The sequence below is a fragment of the Vicugna pacos genome, chromosome 4 (assembly GCF_048564905.1).
Source record: "Vicugna pacos chromosome 4, VicPac4, whole genome shotgun sequence".
NCBI classification, from domain to species: Eukaryota; Metazoa; Chordata; class Mammalia; order Artiodactyla; family Camelidae; genus Vicugna; species Vicugna pacos.
The window spans coordinates 36,235,675-36,263,401 of record NC_132990.1 but is presented as its reverse complement, the minus strand read 5'-3'; the positions used below and the strand labels follow the sequence as shown (position 1 = coordinate 36,263,401).

The 27,727-nt window shown below is 39.2% G+C and overlaps 1 protein-coding gene across 1 annotated transcript in view; it reads right to left on the bottom strand.

Moving 5' to 3' along the window:
• Positions 1-27,727, bottom strand: part of PGM5 (phosphoglucomutase 5) — a 159,900-nt gene that overhangs the window by 107,571 nt on the left and 24,602 nt on the right. The window contains exons 4-6 of the mRNA XM_072959516.1: positions 25,061-25,186; positions 20,796-20,986; positions 20,031-20,185 (exon numbers count right to left, since the gene is read on the bottom strand). Coding sequence (XP_072815617.1) covers positions 20,031-20,185; positions 20,796-20,986; positions 25,061-25,186 — 472 coding nt within the window. The remainder of the gene's footprint in view (positions 1-20,030; positions 20,186-20,795; positions 20,987-25,060; positions 25,187-27,727) is intronic.

Here is a 27,727-nt window from a genome sequence, read left to right as displayed (position 1 = left end):
TGGGTGACTCAATGTTCCATGAGATGGATCATACAGGTACTCGGTCAAAATTCTCCACAAACACAGATGGCCAACAGGCACATGAAAATATGCTCGACATGGCTAGCTCTCAGAGAAATGCAAATCAAATCTACATTTATCACTTCACAAGGTCAGAGCACTATCGTCAAAAGTCTACAAATAACAAATGCTAGAGTGGGTGTGGAGAAAGGGAACCTTCCTAAACTGTTGGAGGGAGTGTAAACTGGTGCAGCCACTATGGAAAACAGTATGGAAGTTCCTTAAAAAAACTAAAAATAGAGTTACCATATGATCCAGCAATCTCACTCCTGGATACATGTCTGGAAAAGATGAAAACTGATGCAAAAAGATACATGCACCTGAATGTTCACAGCAGCACTATTTACAATAGCCAAAGACATGGAAGCAATCTAAGTGCCCATCGACAGACAAATGAATAAAGAAGATGTGGTATATATGTACAATAGAGTATTACTCAGCCATAAAAAAGAATGAAATAATGCCATATGCAGCAACATGAGTGGACCTGGAGATGATCATACTAAGTGAAGTAAGCCAGACAGAGAAAGACAAATATCATATAATATCACTTACATGTGGAATCTAAAACAGTGATACAAATAAACTTTCTACAAAACAGAAATAGACTCACAGACATAGAAAACAAAACTATGAATACCAAAGGGGAAGGGAGAGGGAAGGATACATTAGTAGGAGTCTGGGATTAGCAGATACACACCACTGCACATAAAATACATAAACAACAGGGACCTAACTGTATAGGACAGAAAACTATATTCAGTATCTCGTAATACCCTGTAATGGGAAAGTATATGAAAAAGAATATCTATATGTGTGCAACTCAATCACTTTCCTGTACATGTGAAACTAACACAATATTGTAAATAAACTATACTTCAATTTTTAAAAATTCTCCACACACAGAGATGCAGTACAAGCATTCCACTCTTCTGCCAGGGCCCAGAAGAACACTCTCCCCGTTCTCTGACTCTCATTGCTTCTTTCCGGAGGTCCCCCAGGTTTGGCAGAAATCTGGGAGTGAGTGAAGAGCTATCACATGTGCTTCTCTGCAGGAGTAGTCTGAAAGCTAAAGGCATAACCCACTGTCAATGAAGGAGCTCCAAATATAGTTCTGTCACTGTATCATAGGACCTTCTGCTAAATCTAATTTAAAATCCATGCCTATTTTGTCCATCTTTGCTGCAGACTGTGCAAAGACACCAGCAGATCACCATCCCATCAAGTGGGTGGTTATCTTATCAGGATGGAGAACTTACAGAGGATGGATACTCATGGGACCTAAGCTTGCCCAGTCTTCACACCTCCTGTTGGTATTTGATCCTGACTTTCCGGCCAACCTGTTGAACCCCATGAGGAAAGAAACAATCTGTCAACATTCAGAGCTAAGGAGGAAATAGCATTTTTGAGATAAAATTCCCTTTGTGGCAGATGTATATTTTACCAGCTTTATCAAGTGTCTTTCCTCAACAGCTGCACAGCAGTAGATTTCATAAAACAACAAAATCACACATCATCATGAAAGCTAGAAGCACCCCCTTTGAGATTTCCTGCTTAGAGGACTCTGAGATAAGAGCTGGGCACATTTCTGCGTTATCCCACCATAATTGTGTAAAGTTTCTCTGCGTGCCTTAATTTTTTTCATTACCTACTTTTCAGAGGCCAAGCACAAATAATTGGATCTGCATAACTCAGGGAAATTTTAGGGCTTTAAAACATATCAACACCAAATGAGAAGAAAGAAAAAGTAGTCCTAATGCCTTATCTGGGTTCCCCAGGAGCAGATTTGAACCCTGAAGCAAGGATTCAAGTACACACTTTGATCTGGGAGGTGGGGGGGAAGAAAGTGGGGAGAGCATAAGTTGGGGAGAAGGGAAGCAAGACACAGAAGGGAAGAAAGCTAATAAAGGTCAGGTTCTCAAGCCAGGTATCACAGTAGGTGACTGAATCTTAATCTTGCAAAGATGCTCTGGGAACCTGTGAAAACACATGGCTCGGGAACCCACTGAAGGGCAGGGGAGCTGGGGTATTTCTACACTAACTCTCATTAGGTACTCGTGCAGGAATCTCAAGAAAGCCATCCATAACTCCTTGTGTGGACTCCCTTGGACTCAAAGGACTTCATTAATATTTAATTTTTTCTCACTATTTCAGTGTTCTGTTTCTGTCTTTATTTTGAGGCTGGCAGGAAGTCATTGGCTAACTAATAACCAGATCAGCAGAGCATTTGTGGGAGGAATTCCTCAGATCCTACATTCTCCCAGGAGCAGGTATAATTTATTTCAGATCTGATAGAAATGCCACTCACTCTGAGCCCTCCAGAGGCAAATACCAACTTTACTCTTTTAAATAATGTCAGATAATTTTGAATAGTGTCAGATGCCAATTTTACTCTTTTGGATAATGAAAAATGAGGCAGTTCTTCCTATAAACCAATTCTATAATGCTAAAGCATCTTTAATTAATTCTAGGTAGTAATTCTGAAGGTGGGGAGTGGAGGCAGATATAGCCTAAGGGGTAAATGACAATCTCTAAAATTTTATGAGTGGATGTGAGTCTGTGTGTTTGCACACTTGTTTCACAGATATTTTGACACCTTAGGGGGAGAATTCTTCTCCACAGGGAGCCATTCTTACTCATGAGAGAAGATATGGTGAAGAATGAAGGCTGAAAAGGGTACACCCATCATTGAAATCCAGAATAGAAATGGGATGAGAGAGAGAAAACATAAAGCTAAAAAGACATGAAGAGTGAGTCAGACAGGTTTTCAAAGAAATGGTTTCGTTTGAAAGAAGAAACAGCACCAGGATACTCTCAAATAGTGAGGCTTACTATGCCCATATTTTGACAAATGGGGTCACATTGTGCTGCCTGTTCAAAAAGTCCCCATCCCAGGCGCAGCCCTGGCTTGAGAAATGGAACCCACATCGTCACATCAGGTTTCCCACTCATGCTGATGTTGGAGCAGATGAAAGCAGATGTTTCCTGTCAAAATGTGAATCTCTCCCCAAAGATCACATCAGCAGCCTCCATCTCTTCAAGCCACACATAAGACCAGGGGCCTCTGTGCAACTGGATTTCTCCTTAACCTCACTGTCCCATTTGCTAGATCCGTTATCCCTGAACTGCAAGCGCTGGAATACCGTGTTCTTCTCATAAATGGAACATGGCACGCAGTTTCATAAAAGGGAAACACTATTTAGAAAATGGTCCCAGGAGCCAATTGGAGGAAATAGTCTCTGATATGCAGCTGCCATGACTCACTGACACTCTTGGCTTAAAAACACCTAACACCTTCAGGGGGTCGCAGGGGAACCCAGAGCATGAGCCCTGAGATCAAGAAACACCCGTGGAAATGGGCCCCGTCAACAAAGGGTGATTTCATCAATTACGGAAAATCCAGCCACTTGTGGAGAATATTTGGCAACTCTTCAGTAGTGCATCCTTTCCTATTTTAGGAAATAGAAAACACTGAATAAACAGAATATAGGAAACAGCATGTGATATTTCTCAGAATCACACTATAAATGTCTGTTAACTCTATGACTCTCAACTAAGGTATCATGAAGCAAAGTATGCCTAAGGTTCACTTCCAGTCAGCAGAAACATTCTGATTTAGAGAAAACATCTTCTTCAACAAGCAATTCAGTAAAATTGAAGACTTAGGTGAGGGAGGAAAAAATAAGGCAGACTATGTTATTAGGTAATAATAACAGCAGTATCCATTGAGTGCTTATTCTCTGTATTAGCCCATTTGAGCTGTACAACAACCTGACGAGGTCAAGTACTCTAATTTTCATTTGACAGATGAGAAAACAAGCACCAGGAGGTTAGGTAACTTCCCTACATTTACACAGCTGAGCCATGGTAGATCTCACACTTGAACTCTGGTCTTTGTGAATTCAAAGCTCTTACTCCTTGACACCATACTGTAGCACCTTTTTTGGCTCACAGTGGATAGCATGCTCCAGAGTGTCTTCTCTTTCCCTGACCTGATTTACCCCTGCTTATCACAACGAGCAACTACTACAGTCAAAGCATGAAACTCAGACTGAAAAAGAAAGAGAAACAACAAAATGTGGTCTCTATTCTTAAGGAGCACAGCAAGGTCTTCCAGTGAGAAACACCCATAACCTAAGAGAAAGAAGTTCCATTACAGCCATGAGTCTTTTCAGGCAATGTCCGTAATTCTAGAACGTCCTTGAATGGTGGGCAAACACTTTAAATGAGTTAGCAGCTACTGACAGTTGCCCATCCAAAGTCATTCACACTGACATCCTCATTCACAGAACAATGACTTTATTATTCATCCTCAGCAAAAGTGAACGTGCTATAGAAAAGGAAAATACTGCACTGGACAGCTTCTGGAAAAGTTTTCTTGACTTTCAAAAGACACATATGTAAAAGGCAGTCCCTCTTCTCCCATAGAACTACATCATATGTAGGGGAAACAGCTAGAGTTTCTGGAGCCTTTCCATGAGGAAAGCTCACCAAGGACAAAGACCACACCCTGAGGACGCCAGAACCTAGCTCCTCACTGGTGAGGCTGAGGCAGTGAATGAGTGCCCCGCTCCTGCCAGAACTAGTCCTCTCTAGACATTTTAGTCAGTGAGATATACCTGTCCCTTATTGTTTATGTCATCTGGAGTTCAGTTTTCTGTTATTGGCAACCAAAAACCACCTTGTTTCCTTCTCAAAAACCTTGCTTCCCAATCTTTGTGACTATATCATAGCTCCAGAGGTACAGATTGGTGTTAGTGGGCTTCTCCCACTATGAGCATCAATTTACTTATTTATAAAATGAAGAAAATAATACTTTTTCCCTTAGGTTGTGAGTTGCTATATCTTTTATCTTTTCTTTGGTAGATATTCCTCCTCTTCCTCCTCCTCCTCATTAATATCATCATCAACATTTATGTCATCATCCTAAGTTCTTTAGTCTAAAGAAAAGAAAAAAAAGATTTTCAGCACGTCAAAGTTTAGAGAAAATAATACTTTATATCTGCAGAGACAACAGTATTCCACACAGAATGTTTAGAACATCATTTAAACCTATGGCAGAGACTGCTAGCTGCCCCTCTATAACCATTCCCCCCTTCCTTCTTGATAAGAAAGCCCTTGATTTTGAGCTGTGTACATGACCATTCCAAGTGAAGACTCCATTTCCCAGCTTCTCTTGCAGCTAGGTATTGCCATGTTATTAAATCCTGGCTTGTAGGACATAAGCAAAAGCATCAAATACCCCTCTGTGAACTTCTTTAAAAGACAATGTATCTATCTTTGCTCTTCCTCTTGTCCTTTATCTTTGACTCCATTCACTGCATGAAGACTCAATGGTTGGAGCTCCTGCCATCTTGAAACGTGAGGGCAAGAGCCACATCCACAGAAGGCAGAGCCATGAGCTAGAAGAAATGTGAGTCCCTGGGAGCTCTGTGAAGAATAGCCACCACATCAGCCCTGACTACTTCCCTTCTAGAAGGGGAAAGTCAGGCTTTGAGAAACAACAAGAATCAGGGATAAGGTCAGATGTACCAACATGCTCACTTGCATATCTCCTTTTGCATTTTATTCAGCTGTTTCTCTATGAGAGTTCCCTCTGTCACCCGACTCTGGCTCAATGTCATGCCTGCCCAGAGCCACAACACATCTCTGACCTACTCCAGGAGGTGGTCCCTAGGTGGAAGCTTCCTCTACAACTCCAAACAGCCTTGTCCAAATAAACTCACATTCTCAAATTTCTCATGTTTCTGGCACCCACCTGCTTTGATAAGATTCATGTATGTAAACCTCATCTGGTGAGGAATACTCACCTTTCCACCTCCCAGGTCTCTCCCTAGTGCACCAGAGGAATGAGCTAATGGGTTTGTGGATAAAAGGACTACAGAGCTTATAAATTTTCTAAAAGTCATTATGAAAACAAGAAACAACTATTATAACAATAAGTTGGGACTGAGATGCTAACTGTTAAGAAAGGACGTAGCTAGTGTTGTATTAGGAACAAAGAAAGCCACTTTCACCAATCTCTCCTCTGTCTCTCACCCCTACCCACAGGAATGCCACAAAGCAATTCATTTGGTCATAGTATTTCTCTGATTTTACTTTTTTAGCTTTTGGCTGAACTACAGAATATGTTGTGAAATGGTCAAGTGCTTACGTTATGCACACAAATCACATTGTACCTTTTCAATGGGATGTGTATATAACACAACATCAAAATCCTATCACCAGAATTAGCAGTGGGGAAAAAACTTTGAGCTCTGTATAGGGGTTTAACAGTTTGGGCTAAAATTCAAACAGACACAGGTGTGTTTTAAAAGAAAAAAAGGAAACTCAGTGTTCCCAGAAAGACAATTTTTCTAAAGAGACAGGATTTCCAGGGTCCAACAGTCCAGGGGCCAGCTGCTTCTACAGAAGCACCTGATAGAATGAACAAAGAACTTCTCATTAGTAATGACGGTAAAGGACATTAATAAAAAGGCAAAAGATCAAATGGGAAAGGGTCTAATTCTGGATCTCTAATTTAAAGATTCCACATACACATAGAGAAGAGCTAAAGAAAATTAACAACCATTTCTTACAAGGTAACCTGAAAAACTACAAATACAGACATTCAAGGTTCACATGGCAGTCTTCTAAGAGCTCTGTTGTGCTGTGAGATGTGAGGGACCCACAGAAAGGAACACAACCCAATCACTGTTATCTACACGGGGGACATGGGATCTAAGTGCAGCCACTGGTTAAAGTTTAGTCCAAGTTCCTCAGTGTGGAACAACTGGAGACTAGTCATTAGAATCCACTGTCCATTCCAGAGTTTGTTATCTATAAAACTCCATCACCATGATAATAATGCTAACCTTCCTTGAGCTCTTACTGTGAATGGCACTGCTTTGAACATTGTTCATCCATTTATTACCTCATGTTACCCCAATGAGAGTGGTGCTGTCATTATCTCATTTAGCAGTGAAGACCCTGACTAGGGAACCAGCCCGAAGTCAGAGGACCAGAGAGCAGAGGATTCAAATCCAGTAGTCTGAATGCAGAGGCCAATGGAAGTCAAGGAGTACCACGTTCCACTTAGCATATGAACATGTTTGGGAATACTGGGAGGCAGAAGTCTGTACACTCCTTAACCTAAGCCCTCTCTCTCTAGCACACATACTCCTGACCTCCCACTCCTAAATTTAGGTAGTAGAATCTGTGTAAGGCAATCTGCAGGAAACAACATCATGATCTGGAAACACTCTCTGAGTCCATCATTTACATTCATATCGAAGCCAGGAACCTCTCTGAATCTAGCAGAACACCTTCCATGAGAAGAGTAACAGATTTTGTTGATGGTGAAGTTTGACAAAGGAAGAAAGGATGCAGAAGAGAAGATGAATTCCAGCAGTGTTTCCAGAACCTAGCAGTATGCTTGGCACAGAGCTTGTGCTAAAAAGTGTTTTTTGAAAAATGACAAAGTGCAAGGGATGTAAGCAGAGAGGAAGGCAATAAAGGAAGGAGAGAAGAAGGAAGCAAGAAAGGAAAGAAGGAGAGAGCAAGAGAGATAGAGGGAGGGAGGGAGAAAGGAAGGAAGGGGTAGAGAAGAGAGGATGAGAAAGAAAAACAGATGAAGCACTTGCAAGGATCTGAGGCAAGAACTACTGTTCGAACTCTAATACCACTGTCAGTTACTGGTAAGTAGCAGAGGGTCTACAGGGGTGTGGGGCGGTAACAAGAAGAAAGGCAATTTGAGTTCTTAACCAGGTCCTGAATTCTCCCTTCAGAACTGCACCCAGAGCACTCACCGAGCTCACATCCCTTTGCCACCTATTAGGTCGCCAGTTGCTGCAGATACTCCTTCTGGAAGGAGGAAGAAAAGCTCTGTTTTGAAGGACACCTCCATCCATTCTCTGTCACTTGGTTTGGGAAGGAATAATTGTCTTCCCAGCTCCACTTAATAAGGGGAAGGGGCTTAAAACTTTCAGCCTATCCCATCCTTCATGGCTTCAGTGAGACGATGGGGTAGAGAGATACAAACCCCAACCAGAGTCAAGACTCAAGGAGATGTTCTCAGTTGCTTCTTTCTAGAAAAGTTTTGTCTCATAGACACACATACACACACAAAAAATCCTTTATTCGCCTGGACAAGTAGTTTAAGAGAGTGAGGCTTGGAAATCCTGTAGACATTTGCTCCCTCAGAGGGAGAACCTGGAGAGCCAGAGGCAGAGAACCTGAGGAAGAAAGTGATACCTTCTAAGGCAAAGCACACAAGGAATATTCAGGTCTCACTGAGCTGCTGGATAAAGGTTCACCTGAGACCAACTCTACTTCAGTCTATGCGGACCAACACATACCCTTTATTATTCAGGTCCCATTCCAGCCAGTTTTCTCTCATTTGCAGCACAAAGATCCTGACTGACATAATCTCCCTGTGAGTCCTGGATAGAGATCGTGCATTCTTAAACACAGGCACCAATTCACCAAACAGTTTTCTTTCATGCTAGAATATAAACCATTGATGCAGTTGGGGACTCTAAAAGAACTTGCAATTCCAAATGACAGATTTAAACCTCAGGCAGAAACTTGATCAGAGATGAGATGATGGACCCGCAGGTCTGAATTCTACCCTCATCTGTGTGGGGCATGTAGACAGGGGCTGACATGATTTTTCTTTTCTTTTTTTAAGCATCGATATCTTAAACCCAACTGCCAGCATATTATTTTCTAAAGGAGCCAATTGTGCTTAATTGGTATCTTCCATGTTTCTGCACATTAGTGTTGTCTGTGTGAGATCAAAAACCCTTAGAAGGAACATACAGGCTTAACCCCCTTTACACAGAATGTTACAGAGGAGGGCTGCTGAAACCTGATAAAGGGCTTTTCGTGCAACCACTGCTGATTTACCACTTCACGCAGATCCTGAGGTAAGGGTATAAAATTCAAACCTTACCTTGAACTCCAGTCAACATTTTCCTGGAAGTTTTAAATTAAAGCCAGGAACTGCTTCTTCTAGAGCTTTACTAAACAGTAGAGATGTTCAAGGTCAAAATTATAAGACATCTTGGGGTTGAAATTAATTGTGCTTGTCTGATGTCATCCATCACACACCTGGGTTCTCCCTATACACACACCAATAGACATAGATGATTTTCACCCAAAATACAGTCAGAACTGTTCTGCTGTTCTCAACAACAAGGAACAGCAAAGAAATTTTGACACCTGGAATTACACAATCTGGTACTAGTCTCAACTGCTGCTTTCTTGATGCACAACCTTGGGCGAGTTACTGAATCTCCCAATGTCATATTTTTCCTATTAAAAGTATGTTGATCATAGCACCTGCCTCAAATATTTCTGAGGGTTTGTGTGAACATCAAACAAGACACTGTAATGGAATTCACTGTAAATAAAAGTGCATTTGTCCTCTTGCTCCTTGCTGAGGAGGCAAAATTCTGGGGAAATTTCTTGATTCCCTTGTGTATCTTTCTGAGATACTATTCTTCCTTCAGCCTGACAAGTAAGCGAAATCGATGATAGTTAGCAATTTAAGCCATTTCCAACAGCTTCAGCTTAACACCACCCTGAGAAGTTGGGCTTGGACTTCATTAAAAAAATTTTTTTGGTGAGAGTTACAAAATTCATTTCAAAATATAAAGCATGTACAAAAAGTACATTTTTTTTTTTGGTACAAAAAGCTCTTTCTCTCCAGAAGGATGTTCAGGCCTGAGGTGATTTATTATTATCCTCCATCATTTAAAAGCACTGTCAAGTGCCAACGCTTCTCTGGCTGCTTGTCAAAGCACATAGTTCAGAGTTGTCTTCCTTGTATCTTTTCAACCACCAATAAATTTGACTAATGACCTTGAAATCTAAGAATTTCCAACTCTAAATGTAAGTCTTTTCTAAGACAAGACTGCAGGTAATGTGTTGATTTAGAATTTCCAACTCTAAATGTAAGTCTTTTCTAAAACAAGACTGCAGGTAATGTATTGATTTTCTGGCTCACCAGATGAGTAGGCAGTGGATATTGACTCCAAAGCCCACTGGACCCACCTGAATCCAGCCAGTGTTTACTGATGGTCTGGAAATGCATGTCTCCATGCTGGGAACCAGGGTCATTCAAAGAGCCATGACCCATGACCCTGATCATAAAGAAGACCCAAGAGAAATGCTGTTTTATTTTCCAATAAATAGGGTTTGATTATTTTCATCACCTTTATCAAGGTATAATTGACATAAAATAAATAGTTCCATGAATCTTGACAGACAGACAGGTACATAGAGATAGAGTTGTGCAACTACCATCATAATTAAGATATAAGAACATTTTTATCAGCCCAGAAAGTTACCTCGTGTGCCTTTGCACTAATGAATGGGATTTATTTTTAAATTGTATAAATATTTTAAGTCACTAGAAAAAAAGAGGAGGTTATTTAACCAAATGGACCCTCCAAAAACCAAACTGGAGCTTATAAATAAAGGCAGGTCATGAAGTCAACACTCCCATTGGAAAGCAACTGCATGTCACTCTGTTATGTGCCCTAGACTGGATGGCACTGAAACCCCTGCTTAAAATGACCTTTAATCCCCAGTCAGCCAGGGTGGTGTCAAGGAGATACTTTAAGTACTGGCAGAGTCCATCAATGGTCAAAATTACTTGCCAAATGCCAACAAGTGCCGAGTCACTCGGTGGAAGGGCTGAGAATAGGACGCTGGACACCCTTAACAATGACCATGTCTTTCTACAAACAGAACCAAAGACTGGCAAAGAATCCTTGCAAATATAGCAGGCAAGAGAAAGCTGATTTCTAAAAATGGTCTGTCCCTGAGTCCACGTGGGAGAGTGATGATGACTATATATTCTGGAACTTGGGTCACTTAATGCTCATCCAAAATTGTTTTTTCAAACGACACAGATAGCAGAAACCCAAGATGACTCTGAATAATTGAAAAAAAAGCATCTCCAAAGCTCTTGCAGCTTCCAGTCTTAAATGTTACCACTTTGTTCCTCTTACTTTAGTTAATTAATTCTGTAAGTGCTCTCTACTAAATGTAGGCATGAAATCACTTTCTCATCTGACACCAACTCTTAGAAATACTAACAAGCAGGGCTGAATCCTTGTCAGCATCTTTTCCAGTCGGTAAATACAAAAGGCATAGAGGAAGGCAATGCTAGGCATCCTCTAAGTGTCCTAGGAAGAAATCCATTTCTCACCCTACTTTAGCAGGGCAAGGAATAAAAACCCAAGCTTAAGTTCAGGCTGTGCTGAGTTTTTAGTTCTTGATTAGATAATAATGGCTATGTTGTTGCTTTCTTTTACCTGACTTGTATTGTTATAGTCAATACTCACATATCATTACCAAAAATCAACTCACTACAAACTTACCTAAAGGTAAATGAAAACCGTAAGTCAGGCATGGTTTTATTAGACCCAAAGAAGACTGTGCAATTACACACTATTCATTGTCTTCTTATCATTCAGTATACTTTTCCTGTGCAACCAGGTGAAATAGCATCAACACATTTATTTTGTGCAAAAGTCAAAAGAAGCATGTGGGTAGTTCATAGTAGTTAACTTTTAGAATTATGTGATTAGATCTGCGGAGTCACTTTTTCTCCCAAATAAAAAGTAACCAAAAAGGGGGGAAATCTCATTCATTCATTTAACATGTGCTTATTGGGAACCTACTCTATGCCAGGTACTGGCTAAAACCTTCGTCTTTGAGGGGCTCACAGGACATCAGGAATCAGACAAGCACATGTTTTCAACCCCTGTGATGATTGTGATAAAGGGGCCTCTGGAGAACAAATTCCATATGCTGCTTTGGGGTGGAGAACAAGACATCAGAGGAGTATTTACCGAGAAGGTGATGCTGCCTCAAGTCTTCAAAGATCAGGAAGAACAAAAGTGGGATATGGATGGGGAAAGGGAACACATTTCAAGGAAATAGAGCAGGCTAGGCAAAGGCACATCAGTGCGAGAGGACACCAAACTGGGAAAACCGTAAGCAGCACAACACATCTAGAGGACAGGATAGAAACGTCGGCAAGAGTGCGATGTTTGTGATTTGAAGATTGCGTATGTTTTAGAATCAGGAGACAGCATCTCATTCTGCAGGCTTTTGAAGTCACCAGGACATTTTAAGCAAGGGAGCATGGCTTTCTGCCTTAGAATGATTGCCCCTTGGGGTAGTCCAGAACAGGGAATGAAGAAGAGGAGGTCTGGGGCTAAGGGGACCAGCTCCCTGACTATTGCAAAAAAAAAAGCTCAAGCAAAAGATTATGAGAATGTGAACTAGGAAAGTAAAAACAGGGATGGAGAGGAAAGAATGACTCACGAAATATTTAAGGGATTTTCCCAACAGGACCCAGTGACCATTGGTGCACTGGGAATGAAGAATAAGTAGTCTAGGATTATGATAGGTGATACACTTAGACAATAAACATAAACAAGAAGGAAAAACATTTCTTAGGGAAAATTTAAAAAGTTGCTATTTACACATATTAAATTTGAATTGTCTATAGCAGAGCTGTCTACTGACAGCAATTTGGATATAGAACTCGGGGTAAATTTTTGTCGGAAGGAAAAAGATAAAAATCAGAAGTGCCTAAAATTAACAAGGGTCTAATACCTAGAATATGCAATGAGCTCATGCAAATCCATCAAAAAGTGGGGAGGGCCCTAAATAGAAAAATGGGCAAAGGACAGGAATAGACAATTAACAGAAAGGGAAGCCCAAAATCTCTCAAGCACCTGAAGAGATGCTCATTAGTAAAATGAGAAATAAAAATTTAATATGACAATGATAGATTACTCTCTATTCCAGTGGGGGAAATAATCAGAAAGCTAGACCATAAAAGTATTGGCTAAGATTTGAAGAAGCAGGACCTGGTAGAAGAAATAGACTAGTGAAGCCATCCCAGAGTACAATCTAACACAGGATTTGGTCAAATGAAGTATACACACTGCCTCTGGCCTGACAATTCTGGTCTTAGATACACATGCCAAAAAATTCTCACATAAATCCCAAGGGGGCTGTGCAGCACTATTCACTGTGTGGGAGGTGAGAGGCAGCCTGAGGTCAGTGCTGGGGGAATGGAGGTGAAAGTGGACGCACACCACGGACCACCATGCAGCAGCTGGAAGCCACACACGAGATGCGCACACAGCCACTGAGAGTATCTGAACACAAAGTCCTCAGTGGAAAAAAGAAAGAAACCAAATGCAATCTATTATATAGTACTAGTTAGTCACAATCATTTAAAATACATGCCAATAGAACAATCATTTAAAATACATGCCAATAGAACAACACAAATCAAAATGATACCCAACAAGCCCACATTTGTGGTTGTGTATCAGGGGAAGGCGGTCAAAGAAAAGAGAAATACGTTAACTTTTTAATAATAAGAAATGAGTCTCCCATCGAACAAATTATGAAAGGATTGTTCAGTGATGAGTATGATTCACTCAACTCGCTGCACCTGAGGTCCAAAAACCTGGGGAGAGGATAAGACAGGGAGATCAGCAGGTAGGGATTACCAAAAAAGACTGGCCGTTGCACTGGTTATGATGGTGACTCTCTGTTTGCCACCTTCCACCCTAGAGTCTGCATTTCATTCGAGGCCCATCTTTGCCCTGCTCATTTCCCTAGGCGGCCGACCTCTGCAGGTTGCCCCCTGGCTTCCAGTTGGGTTTGGTCAATAGGGCAGCGTCAGCAGGAGATCGGAGGGTGGGGAAAGGGGGAAGTTGGGGTATTTACACCTCCCTGACAACTCCAGACCTCACCAGGCTATGGTTACCCTCATCCTTCCTTGACCCTTTAGTGCCGGGGGAACTGATATTGTGAGTCCTGGGGTGCATCTCCATCACTTCTTGATATTTTTGGTTTCCTTAATTAACATCACACATACTTCTGTGGACCAGGTTGTGAGGTCACAATTACAAAATACTTTTTAGCAAATCCTTTTGAGGGTGCCATCTCTTTTCTCCCTTGACCCTGACATGCACAGCTGTGGAGAGTTTTAGGGCAATAACTACTATGATAAAGGTTTTTTTCTTCTCTTTTTTGTATTTTAACATAGGCTACACTTGAACATCTTCATCTGCTAAGGCAAAATAATTCCTATCATTCTATAGCACAAAGGAGGTTGGGAGACTGAGTAATTACATAGTAGTTCACAACACTATCTCTCCCATTACTGCCATGAGTCCTGACTGATTCTGGAGACAAAACAGCACAGATCTAAAGGATGCATCAAGGACCAAGGTCACTGAAGATAAGTAGATACTTGCATACTTGCACAATTAACACTGTCTGGATTCCAAGGACCAGCTGAATACATTCAAGATAAAGCTACAGCACACATTTCAGACTGGGGACTGGCAACAAATAGCTGTAGACTACATTCTGAAAAATAAGTATTTTCACGTGTGTTATGGGCCATTTCTAATCTCAGCATCAGAGCCAGGTCCAGCTGCATGTTTCTGATCTCTTGGTCTTACCTCAGAAAGCCCTTCCCTGGCCACCTTATCTAAGCAGGATGCTCCATGTCCACTAGCTATTACTACACCAAGGTCATTTCCCCTGTTATAATGTGTGTTCATATATTTTTTCTTGTTATTATTTATCTTCTCCACTATGACTATAAGTTCCATCAGGGCAAGGGACAGTTGCCTAGGACCTAAAAGGCCCTTAATAAGCATTTCTTGATTGAATAAATGGAGAAAAATAGGAGTGACAGAGAGCAAAAACAGGGTAGAAGAGCACGAATTTCCTCCACCATCGTATTTGTGGGCGGTGGACCTTACATGGCCTCCCTTGTAGTCAAAACGTACTTCTCAGATCTGGCTCCCTTGCAGTGTATAGGGGATGCTAGCTAGCCCTGTTTGAGGCTCTAAATAGCTCTAATGAGGACAGCTCAAGTGTGCCTGTGTTTGCCTTGTTTTACACAGCATTCAGCACAGCCCCACGCACAGATCGGCGCTTCATAAATATTACTGAAGGATGATGACACAGAGGATTATTTAGTACCTCCTCGTGGGGTGGAGACAGACCTCGGGCCACAAATACACTTTGAATGTGCTTTACTTCTCAAATAATCTGAACCAAAATGATTTCAGCAACACAGATTCATCTGCAACCACAAATCAGACACATTCAGGACAACAAAGCCCCAAAAGAATGCCATTTTTTCAAGGCTGAAACTGCATTGTTCTGGGGTAAATGGATTCCTTGTTTTAGTGATACTGTAAGAGGAGAAATTAAAGATACTAAAAGTCTTCCCTCGGGGAACAGCAATTATCCGTGAACAATGGAAGTTTGTCTGAATAATTCATCAGTTTCAAGGGTGCAGGCCCCCCTTACTCTGGAATCCCAGGAGTTTGGGCAAGTGTACCATTTAATGTGTCTCAACCACTCAGTTGTCATCCTTCTGGGCCTGGCATTTATGGGCACATTTCTATGATTTTATTAATTAAAAAAAAATAACCTAAGTGGGAAGGTTAACCACTGTCAAGATAAAATTTTGAGGCTGCATCTATTTTATTAAGAAGAAAAAAGCTTATAAAGAGTCCATCATGAGAATCCACCTGGGACTACACAAGAGATCAAATACCCAAAGCAAACCCCCACGTCAGGGCCCCACAGAATTCTGAATCCCAACCAGCAAGCATGAATAATCCTTTTAAATGGTCACTTACATATCAGAACAGGTCCTTTGTGAAATTTTTAAGCAAGGCCTCTGGTTTCTGACTGAAACAGAGATTTATTGGGAAGAGGGGATAAAGTGAAATCAAGAACTACTGGGAAATTTCCACAAGAAAAGAGGACAAATGGTTTTTGTTGTCAGAATGAAACCAGCCTCTCCTGGCCAGGCTCTGGAAAGCTACTGACACAGGAGAGTTGAGCAATATTCTCGAATGGTTTCTCAGGGACCATCCTGATCAGGTTGTACTTACTGGGCAGATGCACTAGTTTCAAATTCTGGGCCACTTTCTTATTAGCTGTGCAACCTTGTGCAAATCACGTAACCTCTCTGATAATTAGTGTAACATCTTTAATATGTTGAGGGTAATTCCTACCCAACCACCTTATTAAATTATTGCAGACATCAAGTGACTTCAAATTGATGAAAATTCTTTCTAAATTATAAGATTCTGTATCAGTGGAAGGTATTATTGAATATGCTCTCACAATATTAAATAACCTACATAGCATTCAGGATATGACTCTGGGTTCTCCATTTCTAGAGATGGTCCCATTTTTGTTTTGCTCTTCACAGTTTTACTGAATCTTTTTTTTTTTTAAGGAAAGATATAAACAAAGGCAAAGTTGGGGGGAAATGGAATCATACATCCTACTCTTTGGTGCTGTTAGGCAAGAATTTTAGACTGAGGTTGGTTCAACATCATGGATTTGATATCAATATCATCATCCGCAGGCAAAGCAGGGGGCATCCAAAAGTCATGTGATTCATCTCCCCACTGGTGGAAGAATAAAAGATCAATTTACAGAAATCAGTTCTATTTCTAATTACAAGCAATCAGAAAATTAAATTAGAAAACTATTCCATTTACAATAGCATCAAAAATACATAAAATGTTCATGAATAAATCTAACAAATGTCGTGTAATACTTCCATGCTAAACTACAAAATATATGTAAGAAAAATTAAGTTACAAAGTATGTGAGAGAAATTAAAGAAGCTAAATAAAGTAAGAGATATATCACATTGGTGGACTAGAAATCTCCATATTATTAATATGTAGCTCTTCCCAGATTGCTCTATGGACTCAACACAATCTCAGTCAAAATCTCAACAGGCTTTGGGAAATTGACAAGTCGATTCTAAAATGTATATAGAAATGCAAAAGCTCTAAGATACATAATTTTCCTATATGAAGAAGAAAAAGATTTGGGGAAGTCATCTGATTTAAATGTTTACTTTAAAACTTCAACAATCAAGACCATGTACTATTGGCACGAGGACAAACACATCAATGGAACAGAAGGGAGAATCTTGAAATCAACCCACATATATATAGTCAACTGGATTTTAACAAATGCATCAAGGGAAAAGTAAATTCTTTTCAATAACAACTGGATATGGGGAAAAGTGAACCTGGACCCCTGCCTTACACCCATACAAAAATTAACACAAAATCATCAGAGACCCTAATTGTAAAAAATTAAGCCACAATGATTCTAGAAGAAAACATCTTTTTGTTTTCTCTAGGGAAAATATCTTTTTGACCTTTGGGTAAGCAAAGTTTTCTTACAGAGGACAAAATAAGTATATACTAACTATGTAAGAAAAAATATTGGACTTCATCAAAATCTAAAACTTAATGCTCATCAAGAGACACCATTAAGGACACGAAAAGGCAAGTGACAGGCAGGGAGAAAATATGTGTAATACATATATCTGACAAAAGACTTATGTCCTGCTGAATTCTTAAGCCTTTTGTGCAGCAACATGGATACTCCTGGAGAATGTCATTCTAAGTGAAGTAAGCCAGAAAGAGAAAGAAAAATACCATATGAGATCGCTCATATGTGGAATCTAAAAAACAAAAACAAACAAACAAAAACAAAGCATAAATACAGGACAGAAATAGACTCATGGACAGAGAATACAGACTTGTGGTTACCGGGGGGGGAGGGGGGCGGGGTAGAGGGTGGGAAGGGATAGACTGGGATTTCAAAATTGTAGAACAGATAAACAAGATTACACTGTATAGCACAGGGAAATATACACAAAATGTTATGATAAATCACAGAGAAAAAAATGTGACAATGAGTGTGTATATGTCCATGTATGACTGAAAAATTGTACTGAACACTGGAATTTGACACAACACTGTAAAATGATTATGAATCAATAAAAATGTAAAAAAAAAAAAAGAATTTCTACAAATCAATAACAAAAAGACCAACAATGCATTTTTAATTGAGCAAATACATTTTGGACAGGTACATAACAAGACAGTTCACAAATGAACAATAAGCATATGATAATGAGCTCAACATCACTACTTATTAGGACAATGCAAATCTAAATCAAAATGAAATAACATTTTGCACTGATTAGGATGGCTTAAAAAAAAAGACTGACAACACCAAATGTTGATAAAGATAATGAAGCAATTAGAACTCTCATACACTGCAAATCAGAGTATAAAGTGGAAAAGAGTTTGACAGTTTCTTACAAAATTAAACATACAACTACCCAACAATCAGCATTCTACTCCTAAGTATTAACCCTGGAGAAATGTAGGCATGTCCACAAAAGACTTGTGTAAGAATGTTTATAATGGCATGATCCATAGTGGCTAATAAATGAAAATGACCCAAATGTTCATCAAGAGGAGACTGGAAAAATAAACTGTGATATATTCATACATTGTTATACCACACTGCAACAAAGGGGAATAACTAGTGGCACATGCAATGGATGTAGATGAATCCAAAAAATCCATCTTAAATGAAAAAACCAGCAACAAACAAATACACAATATGTGATTCTATTTCCGTGAAGCTCAAGAACAGGCAAAACCTAAATTCGCAGTAGAAATTATGACAGTGGTTGTCTAAGGAGCACTGGAAGGAGGGCGGGGGACTTTTTGGGGTAATGGGAATGTTCTACTTCTTATTCTGGGTGGTTGTTACACAGATGAATACATTTTTCAAAACTCATTGAATTGTACCATTAAGATTACTCATGTCACCGTATATAAAATTTACTTCAGGAATGACTGAATAAATGGTAACACCACGAGGAAATAACCACACAAATCCAGAAGGTGGGATTCTGTGGGACAACTGGTCAGGTCTCTTCAAAAATCACTGTCATTAAGTAAAAGATAAAGGAATTGTGCTAGATTAGGGAAGATTCAAGGATGTAACAACCAGATGCAATATATGGTGTTGGACAGGATGCAGCTTTGGGCAAACCATCCATTAAAGACATTCTGGGGACACTCAGGGGAAACTGGAATATAATCTTGGTTTTAGATGACATAAAAATGTTTTTATACAAAGTTGGAGATTGTTGATGGAAAAGAAAATAAGTTACAAAGCAGTATGTACTTTCAGATCTCTTTTTGGTATTATAAAAAGGCAAATGTATATTATACATATGATACATGTTATATTATATGTGTAATATACAATTTATAACCACACATGTAAATTATACATGTATAGAAAGAGATCCAAAAGGAGATACACACTTATCTATTAATACAAGTAAGTCAGGGAGGGAGATAGGATGTTTACATTTTCTTATTTTTCTGTGATTTCTGACTTTCCACCATGCACAAGCACTGCGTCCACAATGTTGCTTGAAAATATTAGACTCTAAAATTCACTGTTTTATCAGACAAGTTAAAAGATGGATGGGTAGGGAAGGGAGAAAGAAACCTCAGATTGATCTACTAAGTGACTCTTCTGTTGGGCATTTTCCATGCATATCTCATTTCATTCTCACAAGAAACCTGTAATGTGTCATCCCTGTTTTTATGGAACTAATGATAAGTTAGCATTTTCACAAATATAATCTGACCTCAAGACTCATGTTCTTTCCACCTCTTTCGTAAGTTTTATTATTAAACATTGATGAAGAATTTACTATGAACCAGGTATTCTGTTAAATGCTTTACAAGGGTCATCTCATTCCTACCTCGTAACAGTCCATGTAAGGATGATACTATTAGTATGCTTATTTTAAAGATAGGAAAACAGAGACACAGAAATCAAATAAGTCTCCCAATTTCCAAACAGCTAAGAAGTAGCACAACCAAGAATTAAGTTCAGGCCACCTGATTCGTCACAATCCTACCCCGGACACCATACCACATCTCTAAATTCTCACGCTTTCAACAAGTTCCCAAGGGAGTAGAGGAGAATGAGTGACAGCTACCAGCACAGGGGACATTGACATCAGAGGTCTACCATGAAGTTTTCATGGTGACATCCTTGCTTACCTGTCGAGGGCTGTGCTGGTGGGCATACTCCTCCCAAACCCGCGGACCCCCATCTGACGGAAATATGGAATGCAAGAGAGGTTGGCGGCAATAATGGCCAGGGAGTCGGAAGGGCTCACGAAGAAGCCATTTTGGCCTAGGATCATATAACGGTCCTGTGGGAGAGAATGTGTGAAAATGTCCAGACAAAAGCACCTGCTGCTAGCAGCCCGTTCCCATCATCTTCACAAGCCACATAACTGCCATCCCATATTTAAGTGATGTAAAACAACTCAAATGAGGCCAAAGAGGGCCTGGGAAACCAAAATCCCTGAATACTGTAGGGCCCAGAATCTTGACACAACTGGGAATGTATCCCACCTATCGACATGTGAGAATGACTACTTCATGCTTCAGTAGCCTTTATATTCTTAACTCACACTTTCCCCCCAAATATAAAGGAGAACACAGATTACTGCTGAAGTGGCTGGTTCTTTAACATGGTGATTTCAACAAAATCAGCCATGAGTAAAGATTTATTCCATGAGTTTTTTTTTAAAAAAAGAAATAACCTCTTTATAACAGCATGCTTACTTGGAACTAAGAAGGGTAATGGCTATTTAATAGCAATACTTAGCCACTAAACAGAAAGGCAGATGCAGAGCCAGTTAGGATTCATACGCCCCACGGACGTCAGCCCCAGAGGTATTCATTAATTCTCTGGGTTCCAATGCTTGGGTCATTATCTGGTAAAAGGATCAGTGGGCAGAAAACTTTCCTACTTACCCCATCAGCATCAAATGCGGCTCCAAAGCCGTATTCCCCTCCTTTCATAGCTTCCAGAAGGGTCGTTGCATATGTCAGGTTGGGGTCAGGATGCTGCCCTCCAAAATCTTCCAGGGGAACACAGTTGATTGCAGAATTGGCTGGGGCCCCCAGCTCATCACACAGAACTTTTCTCACATAGGGTCCCATAACTTGAAAAAAAAAAAGATACAGAGTAACGTGGAATCTTTGCAGAACCCCTCAAGAGTGTTTTGTTCTGCTTAGAACAAGTAAGGTTATGTAATAGCACAAGAAAAAATAAATAAATTCCACAAGTTTTTTCAAGACACCACAAAGAATAATAGTTACTTCAATGACTCCTCATTGAGTACCTACTACGAACCAGTGACTGTGTTAGGCATATAGAAGTTGTCTTCAATAACCTAGTTAGATGAAATTTTTCTCTAAAAATTTTCTAAAATGTTGCCAGGAAGAAATTGACTACCTAATAATGATTCATTGTCTGTTACTTTTTATGTATTAAAAGCTTTACGTAAATATATGCAAAAGCACTTAAAGGCTCTTGTGCTCTAGCAATGTTCTTTGCCTCTGCAATCGCTTTAACACTGCCAAGTGTATAATTAAACTCTGTAAACCACTGAAGCGTATAAAACTAAGCACATTTTACAAAAAAAAATGCTAAGGGGTTGTGTTTTCCAATTCAACAGACTTTCATGGAGTGCCTAACACGGAATGCCTGTGTGAAGAACGGAGGTCTTCAAGGGGCACAAACACCCAATTCCTACATGCCTGGACTCAGTCTTGTAGTGGGATGAGTCAGATCTACAGGTGAGTGGTTGCAATGGTAAGACTAGTTCTATTCAATGTATATTTATGAAATAATTAGATCCAATAGCTTAAAAGAAGAAATGACCACAAGTGGGGCTTCAAGAAGGAGGCAGCATATCTGGGAGGACTTGGAAGAACATACATTTGACAGGGGTGGGGAGTGAGGATGCCATCCAAATGGAAAGAACATTATGAGCAAGGGAACAGCGCCTGAGGTAGAACATGCAGTACATTTGGGGACCAGCATGTAATCCTGTTGGCTGAAATATACGAAAGTACTGCTTTCCATTTATTTTCCACTAATGCAACAAGAGCCTCAGACAGTGAACATCTTTTGATTTTGCCTGCCCAGCACCCCTTCCACTAGTAGCAGCATTTTGGGTTTCCTTTGGAGAACCAAGCCTTTTCCCACCTCAGTTCATCTGATCTGGGTGTGGCTCAATCCCACTTCCCCCAAGGTGACCTAGGTCTGTCCGTCAGTATCCTCCATCCCTTAACCAGAGCGACTGATGCAGAAATGAACATACAGTGCAAGCTAGGCAATGAGGCTCAAATCCAGAAACATTGCCTGAACTATTTGGAAAGAAAAGCCATCTTCCCTCTAGGCCAGATAATGTTAAGGCAAGAAACTGAAAGATCCTTTTCTGGAGAATATAGCCATCCCAACAGGAAAGAACAACACAGCACAGCCAGAAGACCTCAGAGTACAGCCGGTGGAAGATAAGTTCCACACTTGGGCTCAGAGCTCCCAACAAAAATTTTAGTGCCTCACTCTTAAACATGCCAGAGACCCAAGGACCACCAAACTTTTGAGGCATGCATTAAAAATGAGACCAAAGCAAACAGAGTAAAGAGTGACTTGAAGGAAACAGAAACTACATAGGCAGAAGAAATATTTTGAATTATGTATCTGTCATACCCCAAAAGAGACCAACAAGATATGGTAGAATAGCTAAAACTGGAAAGACTGACAATACTGAGTGTTGGTGAGGACATGAAGAAACGGGAGTCTCCATACTCTGCTGGTAGTGCAAATGGTGTAGCCACTTTGGAAAATAGTTTGGCAGTTTCTTATTAAGTTAAACATATACATCATCATATGACCCAGCAGACCCACACCTAGGTATTTGTCCAAAACAAAGGAAATCATATATTCCCATAAAGACTTGTTCACAAATGTTTATAGCAGCTTTGTTTTGTGGTAGCCAAAACCTAGAAATAACCCTAATTATATCAACTGGTGAATGGATAAACAGAAATAGTGCATCCATATGATGGAATACTACTCAGTAGGAACAAGAAATAACTACTGACACGTACACCACCATGAATGCATCTCTAAAACATTACGCTGAGTGAAAGAAGCCTGAAGAAAAAGGCTACATATCATATTTGTCTATTTATATGGCTTTCTGGAAAAGGCAAAAAGCGGATGAGTGATTCCTAGGGACTAGGGGAAGGAGGAGAAGTACGGCTACAAAGGGCCACAGAAGAACTTGTTGAAGTGAGAGAAATGTTCTGTATCTTGATTGTCATAGTGGTTGCATGTTTGTCATATGTTTGTCAACCCTCATCAAACAAGGTACCAATTTTACTGCATATAAATTATATGCAGTATATTCATTGGTATATTCATTATATATTCATTATATATATAATGTATATATATTCAGTATATATATATATAATATATATAATGTATATATATTCAGTATATTCATTATATATTCATTGGTAAACCTGATTTATTTAAAAAAAAGATACGGCACTTATGAAATATGAATAGGAAACTGTTTTTTAAAACAGGTTATTTGGAAAATTTAAAAAATGGTTTTGGGAAATGAAAAATATGAGAGTGGAACTGAAAAACTAAATGGAAGGACTTAGAGATAAAATTGAGAAAATCTACCAGAAAGAAGCACAAAACAAAAAGAAGGAAAATGGGTGGTGAGTGAAAGAATAGTATAATTAAAGGTCCAGCCCAGTGGGATCAATATCTGAACAACAGCCATTCTGGAAAGAAAGGAGAGGAAGTAATGGAGGAAATTATCCAAGAAGCAATTCAAGAAAATTTCCCAGAATTAAAGGACACAAGTTTGTAGACTGCCAAGTGCCCAGCACAACAGAGGAAAACAGTCCCACACAAAGGCCCATCACGGTGAATGGAAGGAACACTGAAGATACATCAAAGGCCCTGAAGCCTCCAGAGAAGGAAAAAAGAAAGATTTCATAACATGAAGTCAGAACAGCATCAGATTGCTCAAGTTCAATAGGAGCAGCTACAAGACAATGGAGCAATGCCCTCAAACTTCTGAAGGAAAATAATATCCAACCTAGATTTCTATCTCCAGACAGGTATCAATTCAGAGTGAACATAGGAAAAAGGCATTTTCAGATGTGCAGTGACTCAAAACATTTACCTCCCATGAGCCTTCTCTCTCAGAGTTCCTGGAGAATGTGTTCCTCCAAAATGTGGGAATAAATCAAGCAAGTGGAAGACAAAGGATCCAGAAAGAGGAGAGTCAATATCAGAAAGGAGGAAAGGGAATTGCAGGATGATGACAAATGGAGATTCCAAGACCACAGCAGCTCAGAGAGCAACCAGTGCAGAGCAGAGGAGATCCCAGGTCTCCAGGAAAACAAAAGGAGAGGAGATTTAGACACTGGAAGAATATAAGGGTTAATAGTGGCAAATATACTTAACAAAAACTAAACAGTGAGAAAACAAGGCAACTAATTCCAAAGAAGTAAAAAAAAAGAAAAAAGTTGTACTGTAAGGAAAATATAACTACAGTTTTTTGCATGGCTCAGCAGTGTTACGATAATGCAGATACTAGATACTGATCTTACCAAAATGATGATATAATTAGCTTCAGAAAGTATGCTTGGATTTAGTGAGTGGAAAGTGTGAAAAAGAGCTACAACCTCATCTTCTATAGTACAGTCATCAACACTCCAAACTGAAAAGTCAACAAGGAGTATATTCATGGTATTTAAAATAGGGAGATAAATACCTAAAAAAAAAAAAATCACTGGAAGAGTTGTTTGTTTTTTAATGGTTGCCTTTGGAAAGTAGGAAATTAGGGGAAGGAGTTGGGAATGGGTTTTTTTCATAATAAACTTTATACTATTGGACTTTTTAAACTATGTACATGTACTGTGATCAAAAAAAATTTAATTACTACAGTTCTGCTATCTCAACTCCACACTCAAACAGGCATAGCCTCAAAATCATTTGTTCAAGCTTTGTTTTCACTTGTATCTAAAGAGAGAAATCAGAGCCCTGAAGTTTTCCAGAGCATCCCAAATACCTGAAGATACATAGGTTGTGTGAATATCTACAAATCCAACCTTCCTCATAATTCCAGAAACCCCACAAGCATAAAGGTCTCTTTATCATTTCTTGCCCACCAGTTGGTAGAGGACCCCATGCTTACCTCCGTGCATTGCATCAACCCGGATCTTCAGTTGGCTGGGCCCAGTCAGCAAACTCTTGATGGCGTTAAAGTCAAAGATGGTCCGAAGGAGGTTGAGATAGATATCCACTGGGTCCACTATCTCCACTAAGGATAGGAAAGCAAACAGAGACACCAGTGACTACCAATGAAGGGTTCTTGGAAGCATAAAAAAGCATGAAATTATGATCACAATTCCAACATAACCCCACACATTTATGTGAGAAGCAAAGTGTCCATTTGCAAACAAGATCACAAATTAAAGCACAATCAGGATGCTACAAACTTTTCAGATAGTCAGTGTAAAAAAACTCTCAAGTTATAAATGCTTCTTTGCAAGTGAAAAAATCAACCACCAGAATAAAGTAGTTAAGATAAAACTACACTACACCTATTGTCCCTACTCCCACCTTCTTTTCATCACCTCCCTCCCTAAAACTGAAAGCACCTCAGTGCTCAGAGGCATCCTGGCACAACGGGTTGCCTCTCCTGCGGGGATGGCCAAAGAGTGACTCAGCTGGCACGAAACAAATCAAGAAGTGACCCCCTACTTTCCAAATGCCATTGTGCCAAACAGATCCAGGTTCTGAACTGGTGATGAATGATATTTTTCTGAGTTTGTGTGCCATCTCCAGGGTGCCCAACCTAGTACCAGTTTCAGGATGTCAGATATGTAGAAATCCTCATTAAACACGAATGTTCTCCAGTGCCCTGCACTATCCAATGACCAGGAATCCAAAACAAGTCTTTCCCATTTATTTCACAGATTCATAAAACCCAGAATATATCTCATTTTCAAACTTAGCAATCAGTACGTAATTAATACTCAGAAAATACTTCCCCTAGAAGTAATAAATATCTTATTATAAGTACTAAAATTTGTCCACGAGCCGTACATTTTATATCTGTAGATAAAATTTGAAACTTACGTATGTTGTTTTTCAAATTTTTCAAATACATATGACTTTGGAGTCATGAGATATTTAAACTTACACTAAAGATATTAACAACCCATCTTTAATAATTTTTAGTACATCTAGGTGCAATATTTAATGAATGAGATTTTAATATGTAATATGAAACTCTCTCTTCTTCTGGTTAAATACAAATCTAAAAATATTTTTCCTTGCATTTAAATGCAGTATGTGTGTCCATTCAAATATAATGTAATTACTTTTTAAGGAACGTAGATAGTTTTTAATCATCTTTTGACATGAGAAGAATATTAATCTATAAAATAAATTCACTAAAAATTCATCTATATGAACAATATATCTAAAAATGGTTAACATGGTAAACTTTATGTTGCATATATTTTACCACCATAAAGAAACTAATCTATAAAATAAAAGGTTATGGCCTGAACATGTTTGAAGTTTTACTCATTCTAAAATATAGGATAATATTTTTGGCATTTCATTCTGGTTCTTTAATTCCTGAACCACTTGCCTAACTACATGTGGTATTTATAGCAGATAACACATAGTACCGAACAGAAATGTAAAAAACAAGAAAGCAAGCAGAATTCCATGAAAACTGAAAGTTCACATCACACAGTTCATGCTCTTCATCTTTTAAGGTGAAATGCCAAAGACAGATTTGTTTCTGATTAACTCAAGCCTTGCTCAACATTTAAAACAGCAAGAACACAGCACATAAATTATCCCAATTATCTCCAAATTCCTCCTGGGAGCCAGGGAATTTCTTTATCTACCTCCTTGTATCTGTAGCATTGTAGAAAACTCACCAAGCTAGCAATGTGGCTAAAGCAGTGGGACTGAATCTGAGCTAACCAAAGGGCTAGGTCTCTTGGACAACTAATAAAATTGTAAAGATGCCAAAAATTAGTGAATAAATAAGAAATAAGAAATAAATAAATACATAAATACATAAAATTTCTTCCTGACGGTAATGCTTCATTTTTCTCAGCTGTCTTATTTCCTAGTCCTTCCAAATATATGTGATCAAGAATACTTAAATCATTTGTTTGACATAAAATATCCTTTGCTTTTAGTTGTCAAGTGATTATGTGGACATACATTTGTCTTTGTGTGTACACTCCCAACTAGATTAATAAAAGCAGGAACCCTGCTTCCAGTAAGTATCACATGGTTTTCAATTAATTTCTGCTTACTAGCTAAGCAAGCAACTGACTCAAAATATTCCAAGAAAAATGTAGTAGAGTTGGCCCAACACTATGACTCTTGAACATTCCATTTCAAGCTCTTCTCCGTCCCTAAAATAAAACATGGCCGTGAGCCAGGCATTTCATCTTTTTAGCTAGATTAAATTACGTATAAAATAAGGATACCACCTTATTAACACAAACAGGATTTAAGCTTCTAGGGGAACTAAAGGAGTAAATAAATGTTAGTATTTATTGCCATTTGTATGTCTTCTAGGAAAAAGCAATAGTATAAAATAAAGGGTGAAAAAATTACATGCATATACATGGTATTATTGCTGTTATATAGTTCAATATTAATCTATAAATTGAAAGGTTATAATCTGAGGACTTAGAAATTTTATTCACTCTACAATATAGCATATTTTTGGCAACTTCATCCTGGTTTTTTTTTTTAACTCTTGAACCATTTTCCTAAATCCATTTGGTACTTAATGAATTCCTTTCTAAAATCTCCTAATGTG